The sequence below is a fragment of the Hippocampus bargibanti genome, linkage group LG13 (assembly GCF_051943395.1).
Source record: "Hippocampus bargibanti isolate YZ-2025 linkage group LG13, ASM5194339v1, whole genome shotgun sequence".
Taxonomy (NCBI): domain Eukaryota; kingdom Metazoa; phylum Chordata; class Actinopteri; order Syngnathiformes; family Syngnathidae; genus Hippocampus; species Hippocampus bargibanti.
In genome coordinates, this window is record NC_142746.1 from 22312013 (window position 1) to 22330193 (window position 18181).

Consider the following 18181-nt stretch of genomic DNA (forward strand, 5'->3'; position numbering starts at 1 on the left):
TGACAGTGAATGAGTAAAAAAAAAACTTTATTCAATAACGGTAATGTTACAATGAGACATGAGGAAGTGACGTATAAGGAAGCGAATGGGGAGTTGAATGGTGTATTCAGGTGCGCTCAGTTTATTTGAGAACCGATTTTCGGTTGGAAAAAAAACACACGACATTTTTGGTCGAAAACTGAATTGTTTGAGAACAAAGATGTTTGACAACTGGGGTTTGACTGAATAATGATAGCTTTTTTTGTCTCTGGGATAGCGATATCATGAACAATAAGGTTTTCTACCAGCACCCCAACCTCATGAGGGCGTTGGGCATGCATGAGACGGTCATGCAGGTGATGGTCAACGTTCTTGGGGAGCGAGAATCCAAGGTCAGTCTTGTGATGTTTTTCTTCAGATGACACCTCTTTGAATTGACGCCATGTTTGTGTGTTTTTGACGCTCCAAGGAGATTTCTTTTCCGGAGATGGTGGCCAGCTGCTGTCGCTTCCTTTGTTATTTTTGCCGCATCAGCCGACTCAATCAAAGAGCCCTTTTTGAGCACCTCAGCTACCTGCTCGAAAACAGCAGCGTTGGACTTGGTAATGTCTTCCATGTCTCTCAATGCTCGGGGGGGTTTCATTTACAACTCATTCACTGCCAGACCAAAGAGAATAAAAAGGTGGCCACTCCAGTGCCAGGGTCTTTGTCATTTTTACTCCAATTGCAGGACCCACAGAATATTGAGTTTTAGGACTCCATTATTATTATTATTATTATTATTATTAGTAGTAGTAGTAGTATTTATTTCCGATTATTATTATTATTATTATTATTATTATTATTATTAGTAGTAGTAGTAGTAGTAGTAGTAGAGTAGTATTTATTTCCGCTTATTATTATTATTATTATTATTATTATTATTATTATTATTATATTTATTTACTATTATTATTATTATTATTACTATTATTATTATTATTATTATTATTTACTATTATTATTATTATTATTATTATTATGTATTATTGCTATTATTATTGTGATTATTGTTATTGATGTTATTGTTATTATGAATACTATTATTATTATTATTAATAGTAGTGGTATCATTATTATTATTATTATTATTATTATTTACTATTATTATGTATGTACTATTACTATTATTATTATTGTGATTATTATTGTTTTTGCTGTTATTATTATTTATGTACTATTACTGTTAATATTGTGCTTGTTATTACTGTTATTACTGTTGTGTATTATTGTTATTACTGTTGTCAGTGTTCTCATGATATTTTAACGAGCAAACATCATTTATACGCGTCAGTGTTTTTGTTGTTACGGTTGTTGATGTTCTTTTCTTGGCAGCTTCGCCATCAATGCGTGGGGCAACTCCTCTGGACGTGGCGGCGGCCTCTGTCATGGACAATAACGAACTGGCCCTCGCTTTGACAGAGCCGGAATTGGACAAGGTGAGTTGAGGCGGTGTCTCTTATATTTGGAAAACCTTTGTATGCCTTTGTCATACCTTGGCTTACAAACTTAATTGGTTACCAGACAGAGTGTGTACGGCAAAAAGTCTGTATCCCCAAAATTAATTTCCCATAGGAAACCATTAAAATGAGAATAATCCGTTCCCAGGTCCCTATAAAACATCATTTTATACTTTCTAAGCCTTAAAACTACACAAAATAATCCTTATTTTATGTATAATAAATGTGCTATGGAATTATAATTAATGAAATACACTGTACTGCATCATAAAGTCATTTTATTGACCTTTGTGAGGGTCGGTAATGGAATGGAGTTGCCAGTTTCATCAGCATTAACCACTTGATGAGGAACGTAGCCTTCTTCTTTCACCATCTTGAGGAATGATCCCTTGTAGGTGCTTTCTCTGCTATCATTTTACCCAGTTCCTCATCAATTGTGTTCTGTTTAGCTGGGTTGATAGCTTTTTGCATCAAGTGTACAGATGGCTTGTGCGGGTTATTTGTTTGATGGGATATTTTAACCTTGCAGTCTACACTCTGCCTTTGAACTATCAAAGTTGAATCGAGTCCAAATTTCACTATTTTCTATCCATTTTCTCACTCTCTCTCTGTCGTCTGCCTGTCTCTTTAATGTTTAAACCACCTCCTCTCATTGCTGCGTTCTTGACCAATCACGTAGCTTTTACCGAATACTGGGGGCGGGGAATAGAGGACCAAAAAAGTGTTAGGAGAACGGGCCCGTTGGCGAACGACACATCACTAATTGTGGCGATCCTGAAAAATAGTTTGTATGTTGAGGTAAAATTTTCATAAACGTAACGTTCGTAAACCGAAAAGTTTGGAAGCCAAGAGGTTCGTAAAACGACGTATCACTGTATGTTCAGGCGATTTGAGGAGCTTCATATTTATTAAAATGGCACTGTGTTTATAAAACAGTTTAGATTGGTGTTATGTATTTTTTTTTTGGTCTTACATATGGACAATTTGTGAAAATACACCATTAATTGGGTATGCGACTTCTACTCCGATGCACCTTATACACTGGAAAATATGCTCCAATGTTACCTTGATGGATGTACAAGGTTTCTTTGGTCGACTATTATGATGATGATGATTTTCACTTCTTTTTGTTAGCTAGCTTCAGCTACGTCGCGGCGGGATGTTGACAGTCGACTCCAAAGTTGAGCTGCAAGTCCAAAGTTTTGTCATTGCAGGTGGTGCGCTACCTGGCCGGCTGCGGTTTAAAAAGCTGCTCGCTTCTCGTGGCCCAAGGCTACCCCGATATTGGATGGAACCCCGTGGAGGGGGAGCGTTACCTTGATTTTCTACGTTTTGCGGTATTCTGCAACGGTAATTTTACATACATTGCTATGTTTGTATTGACAAGTCAGATTGAACATATCGATTTGGAGTCATCCGCGGTGAACCTTCCCGCAGGTGAAAGTGTGGAGGAGAACGCTTACTTGGTGTTGAGGTTGCTGATTCGTCGCCCCGAGTGTTTTGGTCCTGCGCTGAGAGGTGACGGCGGACATGGTCTGCTAGCGGCCATGAAAGAAGCTATAAACATCTCAGAAGACTCCTCCATCCATGGACCTTCCATGTCTTACCAGTCCAATGCAACCATGTAAGAAGCTGTTTGTTTCTGGATTCTGGGTAAACTGGAGCCTGTTTCGACTGAGCTGGGAAATGTTTATTTGTCAAGAATTGCCCCTCAATAATAATAATAATAATAATAATAATCATAATAATAGTAATAATAATAATAATAATTGTAATAATATAATGTAATAATATAATGTAATAATATAATATAATATAATATAATATAATATAATATAATATAATATAATATAATAATAATACATTTCATTTCTAAGCGCCTTTCAAAACTCTCAAGGTCACTTATAGTCACAGGATACGTTTTGCGGTGGGTGAGCATTTATTTGCATTTATCAGTGCTTTTCAAAACTCTCAAGGCCACTTTACAGTTACAGGATAAATTAGCTAGCTAGCTCGATATAGTTTCGCTATATACAGTGATACCTTGGCTTACGAACTTAATTTTGGTTCCCAGATAGAGTGTGAAAGGTGAAAAGTGTTTATCCCAAAAATTAATTTCCCATAGGGAACCATTAAAATGAGAATAATCCGTTCCCAGGTCCCCATAAAACTTATTTTCTACTAAATAAGCTGTAAAACTACACATAATATACCTTATTTTATGTAGAATAAATGTGCTACTGTATTGTAATGAAAGAAATACACTGTACTGTATAATAATGTCATCTTATTTACATTCGTGATGGCCGTTGATGGCTTGATGGAATGGGGTGGGAGGAAGTCGGAGGGAGGGAATTGCTGTTGGGAAGGAGAGTCACAGACTCCGGACCCATATCATTTAGGAATTAATTCTTTTTTTTTCTGATGAAAAAGAGAGTCTAAGGTTTCTTACGCTGCATTGATCAGAATCAGAATCATCTTTATTGCCAAGTATGTAGAACACACAAGTGTATGTCGTGCTAAAAGTCAATATTCTGTGGGTCCTGTATTTCGAGTGACAATGACAAAAACCCTGGCACTGAAGTGGACACATTTTTACACACCGTCTGGCAGTGAATGAGTTAAAAACAAAATGGGCTTACTTGAACGATGCGGATGATTATCGCGACTAAAGCTGCATTTCCAGATAATCCTTTAATTCTCCTCAAAACTCTGCGCTAATCCAATTAATGCCAAGATGATTGTTGACTAAATGTTTCCCGATATAGAAATAGCGTCCGGGATGGCGACAATGACCTCATCCATATGGGCCACGCCATCATGACCTTTTACTCGGCCCTTATCGACCTGCTGGGGCGCTGCGCTCCGGAGATGCAAGTGAGTGTTTTTTTTTAATTTTTTGAGCTGCCATCGATATCCGCTAATGATGCCGACTGGACATTGTGGAGGATGTACGATGAAGATTGACATGCTTTTACCTATTTTACCTGAAGGATGAAAATCCACCTAGAGTCTGTTTTCCCTTCGTATTCTGACATTGACGGGTTGTTGTCAGAGATGTTCCATCGGATACTGTGGAAAGACTGCCTTTTACTGTCGGCAGGAGAGGCAGCCATTCATGACAGACGTCTGAATTCTGCAGCCCCCTGCCAAGCTATTTATCGTATATCGTATATGCAACTTTAAGTGATACATTGGTAAAACATAGTTTTCTTGATTAGAATACCACGCCCCTTGAGTTCTAAGCGCGAACAGCTGTAAGCAATAAAACATTGTCTTTTCCATGAAATGATACATTTGTAACCTGGCTAATGGGCTCTTCCTGTGAAGGAGTTTCAAGTCGTAAATGACTCCTGTGATAAAGGAGTTTCCCAAGTCCTAAATTCTGTCCAAGGCCAGATCTCCCAGATGAAGATTACTCTTTAACAGGCTGTGTCCGTTGGCCTCAGATTGACCCCAGGTTTCTCTGTGCTTCAATTGTGTTTTGAGTCACAAGTGTTGGCTAAGCATATAACAGCATGAAACTTTTAAATATCATAACTTGTTATTCTGTCTAATCTCTATCATTTGTCGACAAAACAGCATCTGACTAAAATGTTGCAGTTGATTCAAAGAGGCAAAGGAGAAGCCGTGCGCATGCGGGCCATTCTGAGGTCACTCGTACCCATCCAAGATCTCCAGGGAGTCATTAGCATCTCCTTTCAAGCACCATCGCTTTCAAAAGGTTGAGTGGGATCACTCCTTTTTGACAATTTTAGGCTTCACCATGACTCCAGCGGTCATTTTTTGTTATTTTTTGCAGATGGTTCTGTAGTTGACCCCAACTTATCGACGGTGTTTTGCCCGGACCACAAAGCTGCCATGGTTCTGTTTGTGGACCGGGTCTATGGCGTCGACGAGCAGAGTTTTCTCCTCCATCTTCTACAAAATGGTTTTCTGTGCGACCTTCGGATGGCCGTCTCTCTCGACACGGTGAGCTTTGTGACTTTTGCTGGATTTTTCAGCGTTTCTGAAACAATACGTCAATGTCACTCGTTGGCATTGTCACCGAGTGCTGCGATTTGATGATTGCGCAATGTAATTTACAGTGATACCTCGGTTTACCAACCCCTTGGCTTACGAACTTTTCCAAATTACGAATGTTAAATTGATGAAAATTTGATTAAACATTAAAGAGACGGGCAGACGACAGAGAGAAAGTCAGAAAATTGTGAAATTTGGACTCGTTTCAACTTTGATAGTTGAAAGGCAGAGTGTAGACTGCAAGCTAAAAATATCCCATCAATCAGGCTCCACAAACAAGCCATCTGTACACTTGATGCAAAAAGCGATCAACCCAGCTAAACAGAACACAATTGATGAGGAACAAGGTAAAATGATAGCAGAGAAAGCACCTCCAAGGGATTATTCCTCAAGATGGCGAAAGATGAAGGCTACGTTCCTCATCAAGTGTTTAATGCTTATGAAACCGGCCACTCCATTCCATCAAGCCATCAAAAGACCATCACAAAGATCAATAAAACGACTTTATTATACCGTACAGTTTATTTCTTTCATTACAATACCATAGCACATTTATTATACATAAAATAAGGTACATTTTGTGTAGTTGTACGGTGTATTTAGTAGAAAATCATGTTTTACGGCGACCTGGGAACAGATTATTCCCATTTTAATGGTTTCCTATGCAAAATTAATTTTTGGGATACACACTTTTCGCCTTACACACTCGGTCTGAGAAGTTCGTAAGCCAGGGTATCCCTGTATATAAGGCTTTTTAGAGTAATATCTTTAATATTTTTTTGTTTAGATTTGCCACTGTTCTATCAAAGTAGCATTTTGTTGAGCATCATTTGCATTCTGCTACTTGATTAACTTTCAAGTTTATTCATTCTCTTATCTGGACGGTATTTCACGCCGGTGGCGTACTATCCAAGTCTATTTTTTTAATGAATCTGAATACAGGCTGTGCAGTGGACGCCTGGTATTGTTGCATTTCAAGAAATAAAAAAGGGAGACAGACAAATCATACTAATCGCGGCTCCAGCATTGCCCGCGACAGACACTTCAATAGAAAATGGATGGAGGGACGGACGAGTGTTTTTCAGATCTCATTTCCCGACTTGACAAGACGATGGCCCCTTTTTCTTTGTGTTGAATTTCTGTTCCCAGGATGACTTTGGATCTAGCGACATGGCCTTGGCCCTCAACAGGTACTTGTGCTCGGCTGTGCTTCCGCTGCTCACCAAGCGTTGCGCCCTCCTTTGCGCTTTGGAGGACCGCGCCGCCCTTCTGGATTCTCTCATCCAGGCCATCTACGGCCTCTCCAGGGCTTCCACTTTAACCAAAGCCCAGAGGGACGCCACCGAGGATTGTTTGTTGGCTGTGTGCCGGTACAAAAACACACACATACACACACACCTTTTTTTAATGGAGAGAATGAACCGACAAGCAAAATGACAACAGACAGCCGTCCTTCTCTTTTCCGGCGCTATTTATGTATTTTATGTCGTCCATGAACAATGTTTATTCGGATGTCATTTTCTAATTACCAAATTTGATGAAGATTTTCCTAATGGCAATTGTTAATGAGATTCCGCCTTCGCTGACGATAGGATCAGTCATTGAATGGTGATTGATCAGGCCAAGTGACTCTGGCGTGAATGAGATCCGCTTATGAACTTCAAAAACAAATGTCATGTGTTTTTAATTGCATTTATTCATACTAGAGGGGTTTTTCATGTATTTATTCATTTATTTATGTATCTGTATCTTTCTTTCTTTCTTTCTTTCTTTCTTTCTTTCTTTCTTTCTTCCTTTCTGTGAAATTCTTGTCCGACTACTACTTGTAATGCAACTGTGTGCCGTGCATGTTGTCCCAGTCAAGTCCAGCCGGCTGTGATGCAGCCTCTTCTGCGACGTCTCGTCTGTGATGTTCCCGCTCTGACATGGCAGAGCAAGATCCCAATCAAGGTAAATCCACCAAGCGGCAGTTTTTCATTTCATGTGACAAGATATTTTACTCACCATCACATGCGTGTGTCCCCCCCCCCCCCCAGCTTTTGACAAGTCATTTCGAGCAGCGATGGAAGTACTACTCTTTAAGCGGCAAGCAGGGAAACGGCAACCTGGCCTCCGAAGAGGAGCTGCACTTATCTCTGAAGCTTTTCTGGGGCGTGTTTGAGGCTTTGGCCGAGAAGGTAAAGGCAAAATTCAACATTCATCCAAATGAGATTTGATTTGAGAGCTCCTCCAGACCCTTGAAAATTTTCCCGGCGCTGACTCACTCAGTCAGAACACGCAAACGTCAACGAATGAGTGTCACGAGCGCTTTCCTGTCCTAAATATGCCTCACTTCAAAAACGACTGCAAGAAATTGTGTCAGAGTGTCTTTTGAGAGAACAACCGCTTCCTCCTTGAGAAGAACATTCTTTGCCGTTCGATGGCTGCCGACTCACAACACGGTTCCACCTAAAATATTTCGTAAAACGTGATTACAGTGATACCTCAGCTTACGAAGTTAATTGGTTCCCAGAAAGTGAGTGTAAGGCAAAAAGTGTGCCTTCCAAACATTCATTTCCCATAGGAAACCATTAACAATGACAATAATCTATTTCCAAGTCCCCATAAAACATCATTTTCTACCTAATAAGCCTTAAAACGACACAAAATATACCTTGTTTTATGTATAAATGTGCTAGTGTATTGTAATGAAAGTGTGTTTCCCAAAAACTAGTTTGTATGCCAAGATTATATTCTCGCAAATTTAATGAGTTCCTTAGCTATTTATCTTGATTTGTTTACTTATTTGTTTGTTTGTCTGCCCCTTTATTTGTGAATTAATGTATTTATTTATTTATAAATAAATAGAGTTAATTCCTATAATCTTACATAAATAATAATACATAAAGACTATAAAAATAGAATACAATACAATGATACCTCAGCTTACAAACTTAATTGGTTCCCAGAAAGTGTGTGTAAGGTGAAAAGTGTGTCTTCCAAATGTTAATTCCCCATAGGAAACCATTAAAATGAGAATAATTCGTTCCCGGGTCCCCATGAAACATAATTTTCTACGAAATAAGACATAAAACTACACTGTATTGTAATGAAAGAAATAAACTGTACTGCATAATAAAGTCGTTTTATTTACCTTTGTGATGGTCGTGGATGTAGTTGTGGCGCTCCGTTTGTTTCCCAAAAACTAGTTTGTATGCCAAGATTATATTCTTGTGAATTTAATGAGTTGATTAGCTAAAGCGTTCGTAATCTGCGGTATCACTGTACAGTATAGGAATATTTCCCTGTGTGTAGGGAATTGCTAAAATTTGACCTTCTTACCTTTTGAATCAAAACCAAATTTCCCAGGACATTAAAATTGATTGTAAGTCTTTATAATCTGTCAATTATGAATCGAATTTTACGCAGTTTGGTGCTTGCGTTTCTTTTTTCTGCTGATCTTTTTTAACTTTCTGCTTACATGCGCCGGCTCTAATGAGGGAACTTGCTTGCTTGCCGTGGATCTGACATATTATGAAAAATGTGACCCATTATGTACAATGTATTTATTTTTTGGTCCATGAATTTAGCCTGAATTATTTACGCTATTTGTTTTTTTGTTTTTAAACCCCAATAGCATTTTGTCGTTCTGGTTTAATGGAGCACTTTTAATTTGACATTGTTTGTATTTATTATTTCGACATATTTCTGTCTGCATATATTTATGTGTTTCCCGACAGCATTATGAAGCCGACTTATCCAAACTGTGCGTCCAATGCCTGGGCACCATGCTGGAGGCCCTGCCCCCTGACCTCGTGGACCCGCACTCTCTGTCCAAAAAGGACAAAAACACAGATGGAAATTTTCACCCGCAACCTGTAGAAACCTCAAAGTACGCAAGAACCATACATTTATTTATGCTTTCATAAAAGAAATTGGATTTGTTTATTTATTGATTTGTACGCTAGTCTGCCCATTTCTTTCTTTCTTTCTTTCTTTTTTTCTTTCTTTCTTTCTTTCTTTCTTTCTTTCTTTCTTTCTTTCTTTCTTTCTTTCTTTCTTTCTTTCTTTCTTTCTTTCTTTCTTTCTTTCTTTCTTTCTTTCTTTCTTATTTCAGAATGCATTTGCTTATTTATTTATTCATTTGTCTGCCCCTTTATATATTTATTTATTAATCTATTTACTTACCTGGCTTTTTATGTATTTATTCGTGTGTTTTTTTATTTGTCTATTTTATCTATTTATCTTGATTTATTTATTATTAATTCATTTGTTTTTCCTGCCCCTTTATTTTAAGCCCCGTTTTGTAGCTTGCCGCTTGAAATCCATTTTGACTCTCGACAGGGATGGCAAGAATGCGGCTCTGGAGTTTCCAGCCACGGCGCAGTGTTTTGCTTACACTTTACTCCAGCGTTTGATGTCCTACACAGAAGAAGCTGAGGAGCACATGTCGGAGCTTGGTAAACACTTTGACTTCAACCCATTTGTCATTTAAAAAGAGGGCCGCATTTGGCCCTCCGCCCGGACTTTGGACACCGATGGCTTATATTGACTCATTCACTGTCATTCCCGAAATTGTTCGGGAATTGAAAAGTGCGACGTGGAGCGCCATTTTCAAATTTGTTCGGATTATTTTTTTTTTTTTTTTCCATACGGTGCCGATAAAAAATAAAAATAAAAGTAAGAAAAACAACAACAACAAAAATAATAATAATACATTTCATTTTTAAGCGCCTTTCAAAACGCTCAAGGTCACTTTACAGTCACAGGATGAGTTTTTCTGTGGGTGAGCAGCGGCAGCCACACGCGCTAGCGTTCACTCAACCAGGAAGTAACTCAAATAGATAGAAAGCTAGCTAGCTAAGAGATAGCTAATAATAATAATGATAATACATTTCATTTACAAGAGCTCGTCACAACTCTCAAGGTCACTTCAGTCACAGGACAAGTTAGCTAGCTAGCTAGCCAATAGATACCTAGCTACATAGCTAGCCAATAGATAGCTAGATAGCTCGCCTGCTAGATAGCTATATGTACAACTCTTTCAGTCAACTGTGAGGACGGAAAACTCCGATAATTCTTTTGATAAAGCGCTGGTCAGACCTCTGCCGGTGTTTTCCCCTTCCAAAAGGGGGGCAGCATTTGCCTTTTGTAGATTTTAACGCTTTGATACAGCTTTAGCTGTTGTTAAAGCACAATATAAATCAATATGTATTGTATTGTATTTTGTACATGCGCCCCCATTTCAAGCTCAGACAACTCATATAACTTAGAAATGCTCTTAGAAAAACTCTTTTTCCTGATGAAAGAAGAGAGTCTAAAGTTTCTTACGCTGAATTGAATATTTATGTCGTCCTAAAACTCAATATTCTGTGGGTCCTACAATTTGAGTGAAAATGACAAAAACCCTGGCACTGGAGTGGACACATTTTTTGCACATGATGTATTTTTTTTTCTATGTGCGCTAGCAAGTTGTGAACCTTCCCCTTTTCACAGTTTGTGATCCTCCTTGGGCCTAATTTCCATTTCACGCCTCCTTTTGCTCTTCAAAATAAGACCTACAATGTGTTCCTGACATTGAAATGTCACTTCCTTTTGTCATTTTCTATTTCATATTTCTTTGATTCATTTTTTTTTCTAGAGGTGATGCAAGCCAGAGGACAGACCTCTAAAAGCGAGCTGTCGTCACGCCGACATCCTGTTCATTTCTTCCTCAAGGTTTGCGCCTCATCATCTGCATATGAAGAGCGACCCTTTTCTCATGGGATTTGAACCCTTTTGATGCCGACATTACTAGTCACCATTTGCAATTCGGCTATTTAATTTTGTTAAATGGTTGCTACGGGTTACACCCCAACCTCTTTAACACACACACACGCATACCATGAAAAGTCCTTTGTGACTTTGTCATTTATTGAGCCATCTCGGAAATCCGTGCAGGCATGTCGATTGCCATCATGACATCGATTAAAGCTTCCCACGTCGTTCTGCTTCCGAATCGGCAAATGCAAAGAGATACAGTGATACCGAAAGAAATGTTTGGCAGACGTACTTTTCGCCTTCCACACACTTTCTGGGAATCAATTAAGTTTGTAAACTGAGGTGTCACTGTATTTTGTGTAGTTTTAAGGCTTATTCCGTGTAAAATTATGTTTTATGGGGACCTGGGAACGGATGATTCTCATTTTCATGGTTTCTTTTGGGAAATGAATGTTTGGAAGACAAACTTTTCATCTGACACACACTTTCTGGGAACCAATTAAGTGTGTAAACTGAGGTATCGCTGTATTGGAAGCAAACACGAAGCTGTTGCATTTCCACCCGTTATAGACGTACATAACATCATGAAGCGTATATGTTTATGATTTTTGAATTGATGTGTGTCACCCCTTTGACAGGTCATAATTCCACTTTTGGAAGAATATACGAGAGGCCACCGACTGTATTTGCTGTCCGCGTGGCGCTCCTCGGATTTGAACAGAAGCCACGCCTCTCAAAGGGAAAAAGAAATGATTGCGAGGCATGTGTCAATCCTATGAAATCCCATTTTTATTCCTTGCAGATTTTTGTATGTTTTTAATATGTCCTGAATCTGTTCTGTTTCACCTCTTTCGCTTTCATTTTCTTTCCCTTCACCTTCAGCCTCTTTTGTAAGCTTGCGGGCCTAGTAAGACGCAAGCTCTTTCTTTTTGGTAAGAACCGCATGGAAATATCATCTCATTGTTGCTACCTTGCTTTTCAATTTTGTGCTTTCCACTCAATACCGGAAAGGCTATCACGGATACATATTTTCCTCATAGATGTATAACGCTATCATCTAATATCGCTTTTTTTTTTTTTTTTTTAACTCCAGGAAATGAAACTTCATCGGTCACAAGCTGCCTCTGTGCTTTGGCCCGGGCGTTGGATGCCAGGTAGCACTTCACGTCATTGTCGCCAATGTCATCCGTCCGTCCGTTTTCAATATTGCTTGTCACGCCGACACCAATGTCGGTTGACTTTGGTCGCTGTTCTCCAGAAGAAACCAACCATTAAAATGAGAATAATCCGTTCCCCGATCACCATAAAACATCATTTTCTACGGAATAAGCCTTAAAACTACACAAAATACAGCGATACCTCAGTTTATGAACTTAATTGGTTCCCAGAAAGTTGTATGTTACCTGTAGTCCTAAAACTCAATACAGGCATCATCAGATTTACGACCAGCCGGACTTACGCCCACGACCTGCAGACCCTATTTTTAAAATTTTAATTCTACGTCCGGCACCGCAACGACAATTTTGGCCAGCCAGCCAGCCAGCATCTCACTCTCGCACAGCAATCGACCGTGGGATAGCGCCAGTTTGCGAGTTATTTAGCCTCCAAGTCTCTATTCAACATTTTGAATGGATTTCGATTTACGACCATTTTGACTTACGACCGTTTGGTCGGAACGGAACTCGGTCGTAAGTCGGATGTTACCTGTATTATGTGCGTCCTGGAATTCAAGTGACAATGACAAAAACCCTGGCACTGGAGTGTACACATTTTTGCACCCCGCTCACATTACGGGGTTGGCAAAAGCATTTGTTTGCTTTTCATCATGAGACATAACATCCAAAGGTAATCCGATGATTGTATTGTTGTCTTTTCACCGCAGCACGTTAGCAAAGTCGGCGCCGGGGAGCATCCAGGACTCCCTGCATCGGTTCTTTGAAGCCGCCGCGTCCGACCTGGAGACGACCTTGGAAAGCCTTTCGGCGACCTCGCTCTCATTGCCTCCGTGTCGCAGCCAACAGGCCAAAAATCTCGCCAAGGTGTTGGGCTACACAAGCTCTGTGCTTTTCCCAACGCTCACGTCGCTCTTCCAGCATCTTGGCAGTCAGAACCGCGGCGTTGACCTTTTAGGTGAGAGGAAAGGAAAAAACACACTGCCTTCACGTTTCTTAGCATTTTAGTGGCTAGATGCATCTCGATACGGGTTTGTGGCAATTAGCTAGCCTGTTGTTGGAAAATGAATTTGAAAAGCGAAGCCTGTATAGACGGCGTACACAAATTTGAAAGAATTTAAAATAGGATTTTTTGAGGAACAACAAGAGGTTGTCAAAAGAAATGAAAACCAAAATGCATTCAATAGATGTTATAACCAATTGCACAGCACATCGCAAACGATGAATATCCGTACCGCACGTGCCATTTTTTAGCATCTACAAATCTGTTCATGTTTCTTTTTTTTTTATCAGCCCCTCTACGCAAAAATAATAATAACCTCTTAAATTTATACAACGTATTTTCCGGTCTATAAGGCGAAACGGAATATAAGGCGCACCCCCAATGAATTGTGTATTTCCAAACTTTGGCATACAAACTATTTTTTGGGATACACACGGAGCGCCACAATGAGTGATGTGTCGTTCGCGAACGAGCCCGTTCTCCTAACAAGGAAATGGGAGCTGTCCTCTATTCCCCGCCTCCAGTCTTCGGGTAAAGCCACGTGATTGGTCAAGAACGCAGCAGTCAGGGTTGGGGGTTAAACATTAAAGAGACAGGCAGACAACAGAGAGAGAGAGTCAGAAAATGGATAGAAAATGCTGACATTTGGACTCGTTTCAACTTTGATAGCCAGAGTGTAGACTGCAAGGTTAATATATCCCATCCATCAGGCTCCGCAAATAACCCGCACAAGCCACTTGATGCAAAAAGCGATCAACCCAGCTAAACAGAACACAATTGATGAGGAACTAGATAAAATGATCGCAGAGAAAGCAACGACAAGGGATCATTCCTCAAGATGATGAAAGCGGCCACTCCATTCCATCAAGCCATCAACGTCCATCTCAAAGGTCAATAAAATGACTTTATTATATAGTACGGTTTATTTCTTTAATTATAATACCATAGCACATTTATTATACATAAAGTAATGTTTATTTTTTTGTAGTTTTAAGGCTTATTTAGTAGAAAATGATGTTTTATGGGGACCTTGGAACAGATTATTCTCATTTTATTGGTTTCCTGTGGGAAATTAATTTTTGGGATACACACTTTTCACCTTACACACTGTCTGGGAAACAATTAAGTTTGTAAGCCAAGGTATCACCGTATATCTAGCAAGCATATTCAAATTAGATTGTACATAGGCTTGTAGCGTCAATGATAATGTGCTCAATCACATTGTGAATATGTAAAAAAAATATATATATATAATGCAGTGAGATTAGCAGGCGATATGCATCCCTTTGAAGTCAGCTCTTATAAAGGCGCTCAGTCGGGGCCCTTTTGCTAATATGATGACCTTATGCGGGGATCATCCATTTCCTGCATCAGCACTCGTCTCGCCAGTTCCTTTCTTTGCCTGCTATTGCGCGGCTTCACCTTTCCGTCGCTCCCTCGCCGTCCTTGGGGTACGTCTCTTACGAGGATTAAAAGTGTCACCTGGTCTTTTCCAGTGGGAAGAGTGCAGGCGTCCTGTTACAGGATCCTGAACAGCCTCTACTCGCTTGGCACCGGCGGCTGCGTCTACGTGGACGGGTGGGTGCTGCCGCATTATCCAACACATTGAGACAAATTGTGATGCTGTGCTGGATTGCAAAAACTGCTGAATCCTTCAACGGTTATTTGAGGACAATGAAGACATTTGACATGAAATGCAAGGTTAAAAAAAAGTGAACGTTTGAAGAGATGTGTGTATATGTGTATGTGTACTGTGTGTGTATATATGTATACACGCATATATATATATATATATATATATATATATATATATTTTTTTTTTTAAGATCTGTATATATAATTATGAATGTATTTTTTTAAAGTTATGTCGTGGGTCAAAAAAAGGACGTCAGGCCACAAATGTCCTCGGACCATAGTTTGGACACCCCATGCTCATCAATAAACCACTTTCAACATCGGCAGACTGAAATTTCAGATAATTACGACAAGCCTGTCGTGTACTCGAGTCCAGAATGAGAACAAAATGGACGGGTGAAAACTTTTATTTTCCTATGCAGGCAGAGGTCAGCCGCGGGTTCCTGTCTGGCAGCGCTGACCGCTGCCTTTCCCGTTTGCTTCCTGGAGCCGTCCATCAATCCAAACAACCCGCACTGCATCTACAACACAATGAGGACACCTGAGCCAGATGGTAACGCATCCACTTCTCATGGACACTTACAATACAATACAATACAATACAATACATATTGATTGATATAGCGCTTTGGCAACAGTTGACGCTGTAGCAAAGCACGTAACTCATTTACTTCTAGACATAAAAATGTGTCCACTCCAGTGCCAGGGTTTTTGTCATTGTCACTTGAATTCCAGGAGCCACAGAATATTGATTTTTAGGACTGCATTAACATTCAATACAGCGTTAGAAACCATAGACGCTCTTCTTTCATCAGAAAAAAAAGAGTTAATACCCAAGTTATAATAGGCTGGAGTTATATGAGCTTGAAATGGGGGAGGGAGTACAAAATACAATACATACTGATTTATATAGCGCTTTAACAACAACTGTAGCTGGAACAAAGCTGCTTATTACGATACTATTTGTATGAAAGGAGAAAATTTACATGCCGCAAGATCGGATATATCGATAGTCCGGTTATATCGATATTTTTTCCGACTATATATATATAGTCTGAATAATGTATTTGTATTTATTTCCAATATTTACAATGTATTTGCTCTTTTCTCTCTCTTGACTAGATTTCGGCTTGCCGGTCGATCCAGAAGAAATCTGCCCCCTACTGCCCTCTCTGGATCAAGCGATGGAGGAAGCGCAAGAATTAACGGACGCCGGCGCCGCCGCTGGACTGCCTCAATATATCCATATCACCGATGTCACCTTGCCAATGCTGTGCGCTTACGTGTCCCGCTGGTGGCAACACGGCCCGGTCCTCACTTCTGTCACTCCTCAGCACGCCAGCGTCTTGCTAGGCTACATCCTACGGATCGTCCACAACCACGTGGGCGCGAGTCAGGGTGACTGGATGAAGCAGCTAGCAGGTAGTGTCACGTTTCCATGCCGATGTTCCATTACATTTTCAAGGACAACCGACACCTCCATCATTTGTCAAATGACTTCTACTCGGCGCATTTGACAAAGATTCCAGCGCTTTTAAGACTCGCGCTGAATATTCCGGAAGTCTTGTTCGAGTTGATGACGATGCCCAAAGTGACGTCACGGAGGGAACGCCCCTGACCGAGAAATTAGACGGAAAACTACATAAATAACGCAATGGTGAATCGTTGTGTGTCGCAGCCAATTGCGGTAACATGCGTCAAGAATGTGTAAGTTGACACAAATTCCCAGCGGACAATTCAGCCCATTTCCAACGGAGCTTGGGCGCCATCTTGTGCATTTTCTGGGCGCTACATCGGAGTCCAGAAGTCTTCAGAACTCTTTGAATCATATTCATAACTAGATGAGGAACAAGAAAGCTCCCAATCTGAACTCTGTGAAGCCATTGTTTACACTTTATCCAACCCAAAAAGTCAACATTAGCGTGTTGGATTAGCGGACGTTGGTGGGCCTTCTTTGACCGGAGAGTCCCCCCCCCCAAAAAAAAAAATGTTGTTGGTTGTCCTTTAAAACATTGACAAAAAAAGGAAAGGTGGTGGTGATTGTATTTTACGAGCGAACGCTGTGCATCTCAGTCCACTCCCAGCCGCTCGTCTCCAAAGCTGGCGTTGAGCTGCTGAGGAGCCACTTTGTTCCCCTGATGGACAAGTTGAGGAAGAGGGCGGAAAACGTCTTGCGCCAGGAGGAGCGAATGAAAGCAGGAGGCTGCGCCACGTCGGAAGCCGAATTGCGCATACAAGACAAGTTCAGCGTTCTGGTGCGAGACCTCTACGCTTTCTATCCTCTCCTCATCCCCTTTGTGGACTTCAATCGGTAAGACGCTTGGGGAGGGGGTCAAACTATAGGGCCCAAAGGTCATATTTTAGGTTTTTGTCCACACTGAATGCCTGACACCATTTATTAACAATTTGTCAACAATTTCATTTGGTGGAGAGGAACATGATCGTGGGCGTCTCAAAGTAAATGTTATTTATTTATTTATTCGTTCATCTATTCATTTCTTCATTTATTGATCTACTAATTTATTTATTGCGTTTATTTGGTTATTACTGTTTTTGGTTATTTATTTGTTTATTTAGTCATCTATTAATGTATTCATTTATTTATTTATTTGTGTGTTTATTTGGGTATTTATTTATTTTCTTAATAATTTTTTTGTTATTTATAGATAATAAATAATTTATTTAATTTTATTTGGTTTCTTACTGTTTTTCGTTTATTTGGTCATTACTGTTTTTGGTTATTTATTCATTTATTTATATCGTCATCTCTTAATTTATTATTATTTTTTATTTATGTGTTTTTTTTGGTTATTTATTTGTTTATTTATTTAGTCATCTATTAATTTATTCATTTATTTATCTCTTAATGTATTTATTTGTGTGTTTATTTGGGTGTTTCTGTATTTCATTATTTATTTTTGTGTTATTCATGTGGGTGTTTATTTATTCACCAATTTATTTATTTTGTTATTTACTTATTCTGTTATTTAATTATTTATTCATTCATTCACCTTGCCAAAAAATAAGCTGTTTTCTTCCCCCGTTCCACCATTTTGTGCCTGATTTGAGGAAGCTAGTCAATGTAAACGCATGATACTTACTGGATGATGATTTTATGGCGCACCATTGCG

The 18181-nt window shown here is 39.6% G+C and overlaps 1 protein-coding gene across 1 annotated transcript in view; it reads left to right on the forward strand.

Moving 5' to 3' along the window:
- The window catches only part of ryr2b (ryanodine receptor 2b (cardiac)), a 74042-nt gene that overhangs the window by 33590 nt on the left and 22271 nt on the right, over window positions 1-18181 (forward strand). Inside the window, exons 42-63 of the mRNA XM_089012623.1 lie at window positions 257-371; window positions 449-581; window positions 1354-1457; window positions 2693-2828; window positions 2916-3102; window positions 4247-4355; window positions 5082-5202; window positions 5281-5450; window positions 6651-6871; window positions 7361-7451; window positions 7538-7678; window positions 9221-9372; window positions 9825-9940; window positions 11122-11198; window positions 11879-12000; window positions 12123-12172; window positions 12334-12394; window positions 13123-13370; window positions 14912-14993; window positions 15473-15603; window positions 16173-16472; window positions 17124-17361. Coding sequence (XP_088868749.1) covers window positions 257-371; window positions 449-581; window positions 1354-1457; window positions 2693-2828; window positions 2916-3102; window positions 4247-4355; window positions 5082-5202; window positions 5281-5450; window positions 6651-6871; window positions 7361-7451; window positions 7538-7678; window positions 9221-9372; window positions 9825-9940; window positions 11122-11198; window positions 11879-12000; window positions 12123-12172; window positions 12334-12394; window positions 13123-13370; window positions 14912-14993; window positions 15473-15603; window positions 16173-16472; window positions 17124-17361 — 3105 coding nt within the window. The remainder of the gene's footprint in view (window positions 1-256; window positions 372-448; window positions 582-1353; window positions 1458-2692; window positions 2829-2915; window positions 3103-4246; window positions 4356-5081; window positions 5203-5280; window positions 5451-6650; window positions 6872-7360; window positions 7452-7537; window positions 7679-9220; window positions 9373-9824; window positions 9941-11121; window positions 11199-11878; window positions 12001-12122; window positions 12173-12333; window positions 12395-13122; window positions 13371-14911; window positions 14994-15472; window positions 15604-16172; window positions 16473-17123; window positions 17362-18181) is intronic.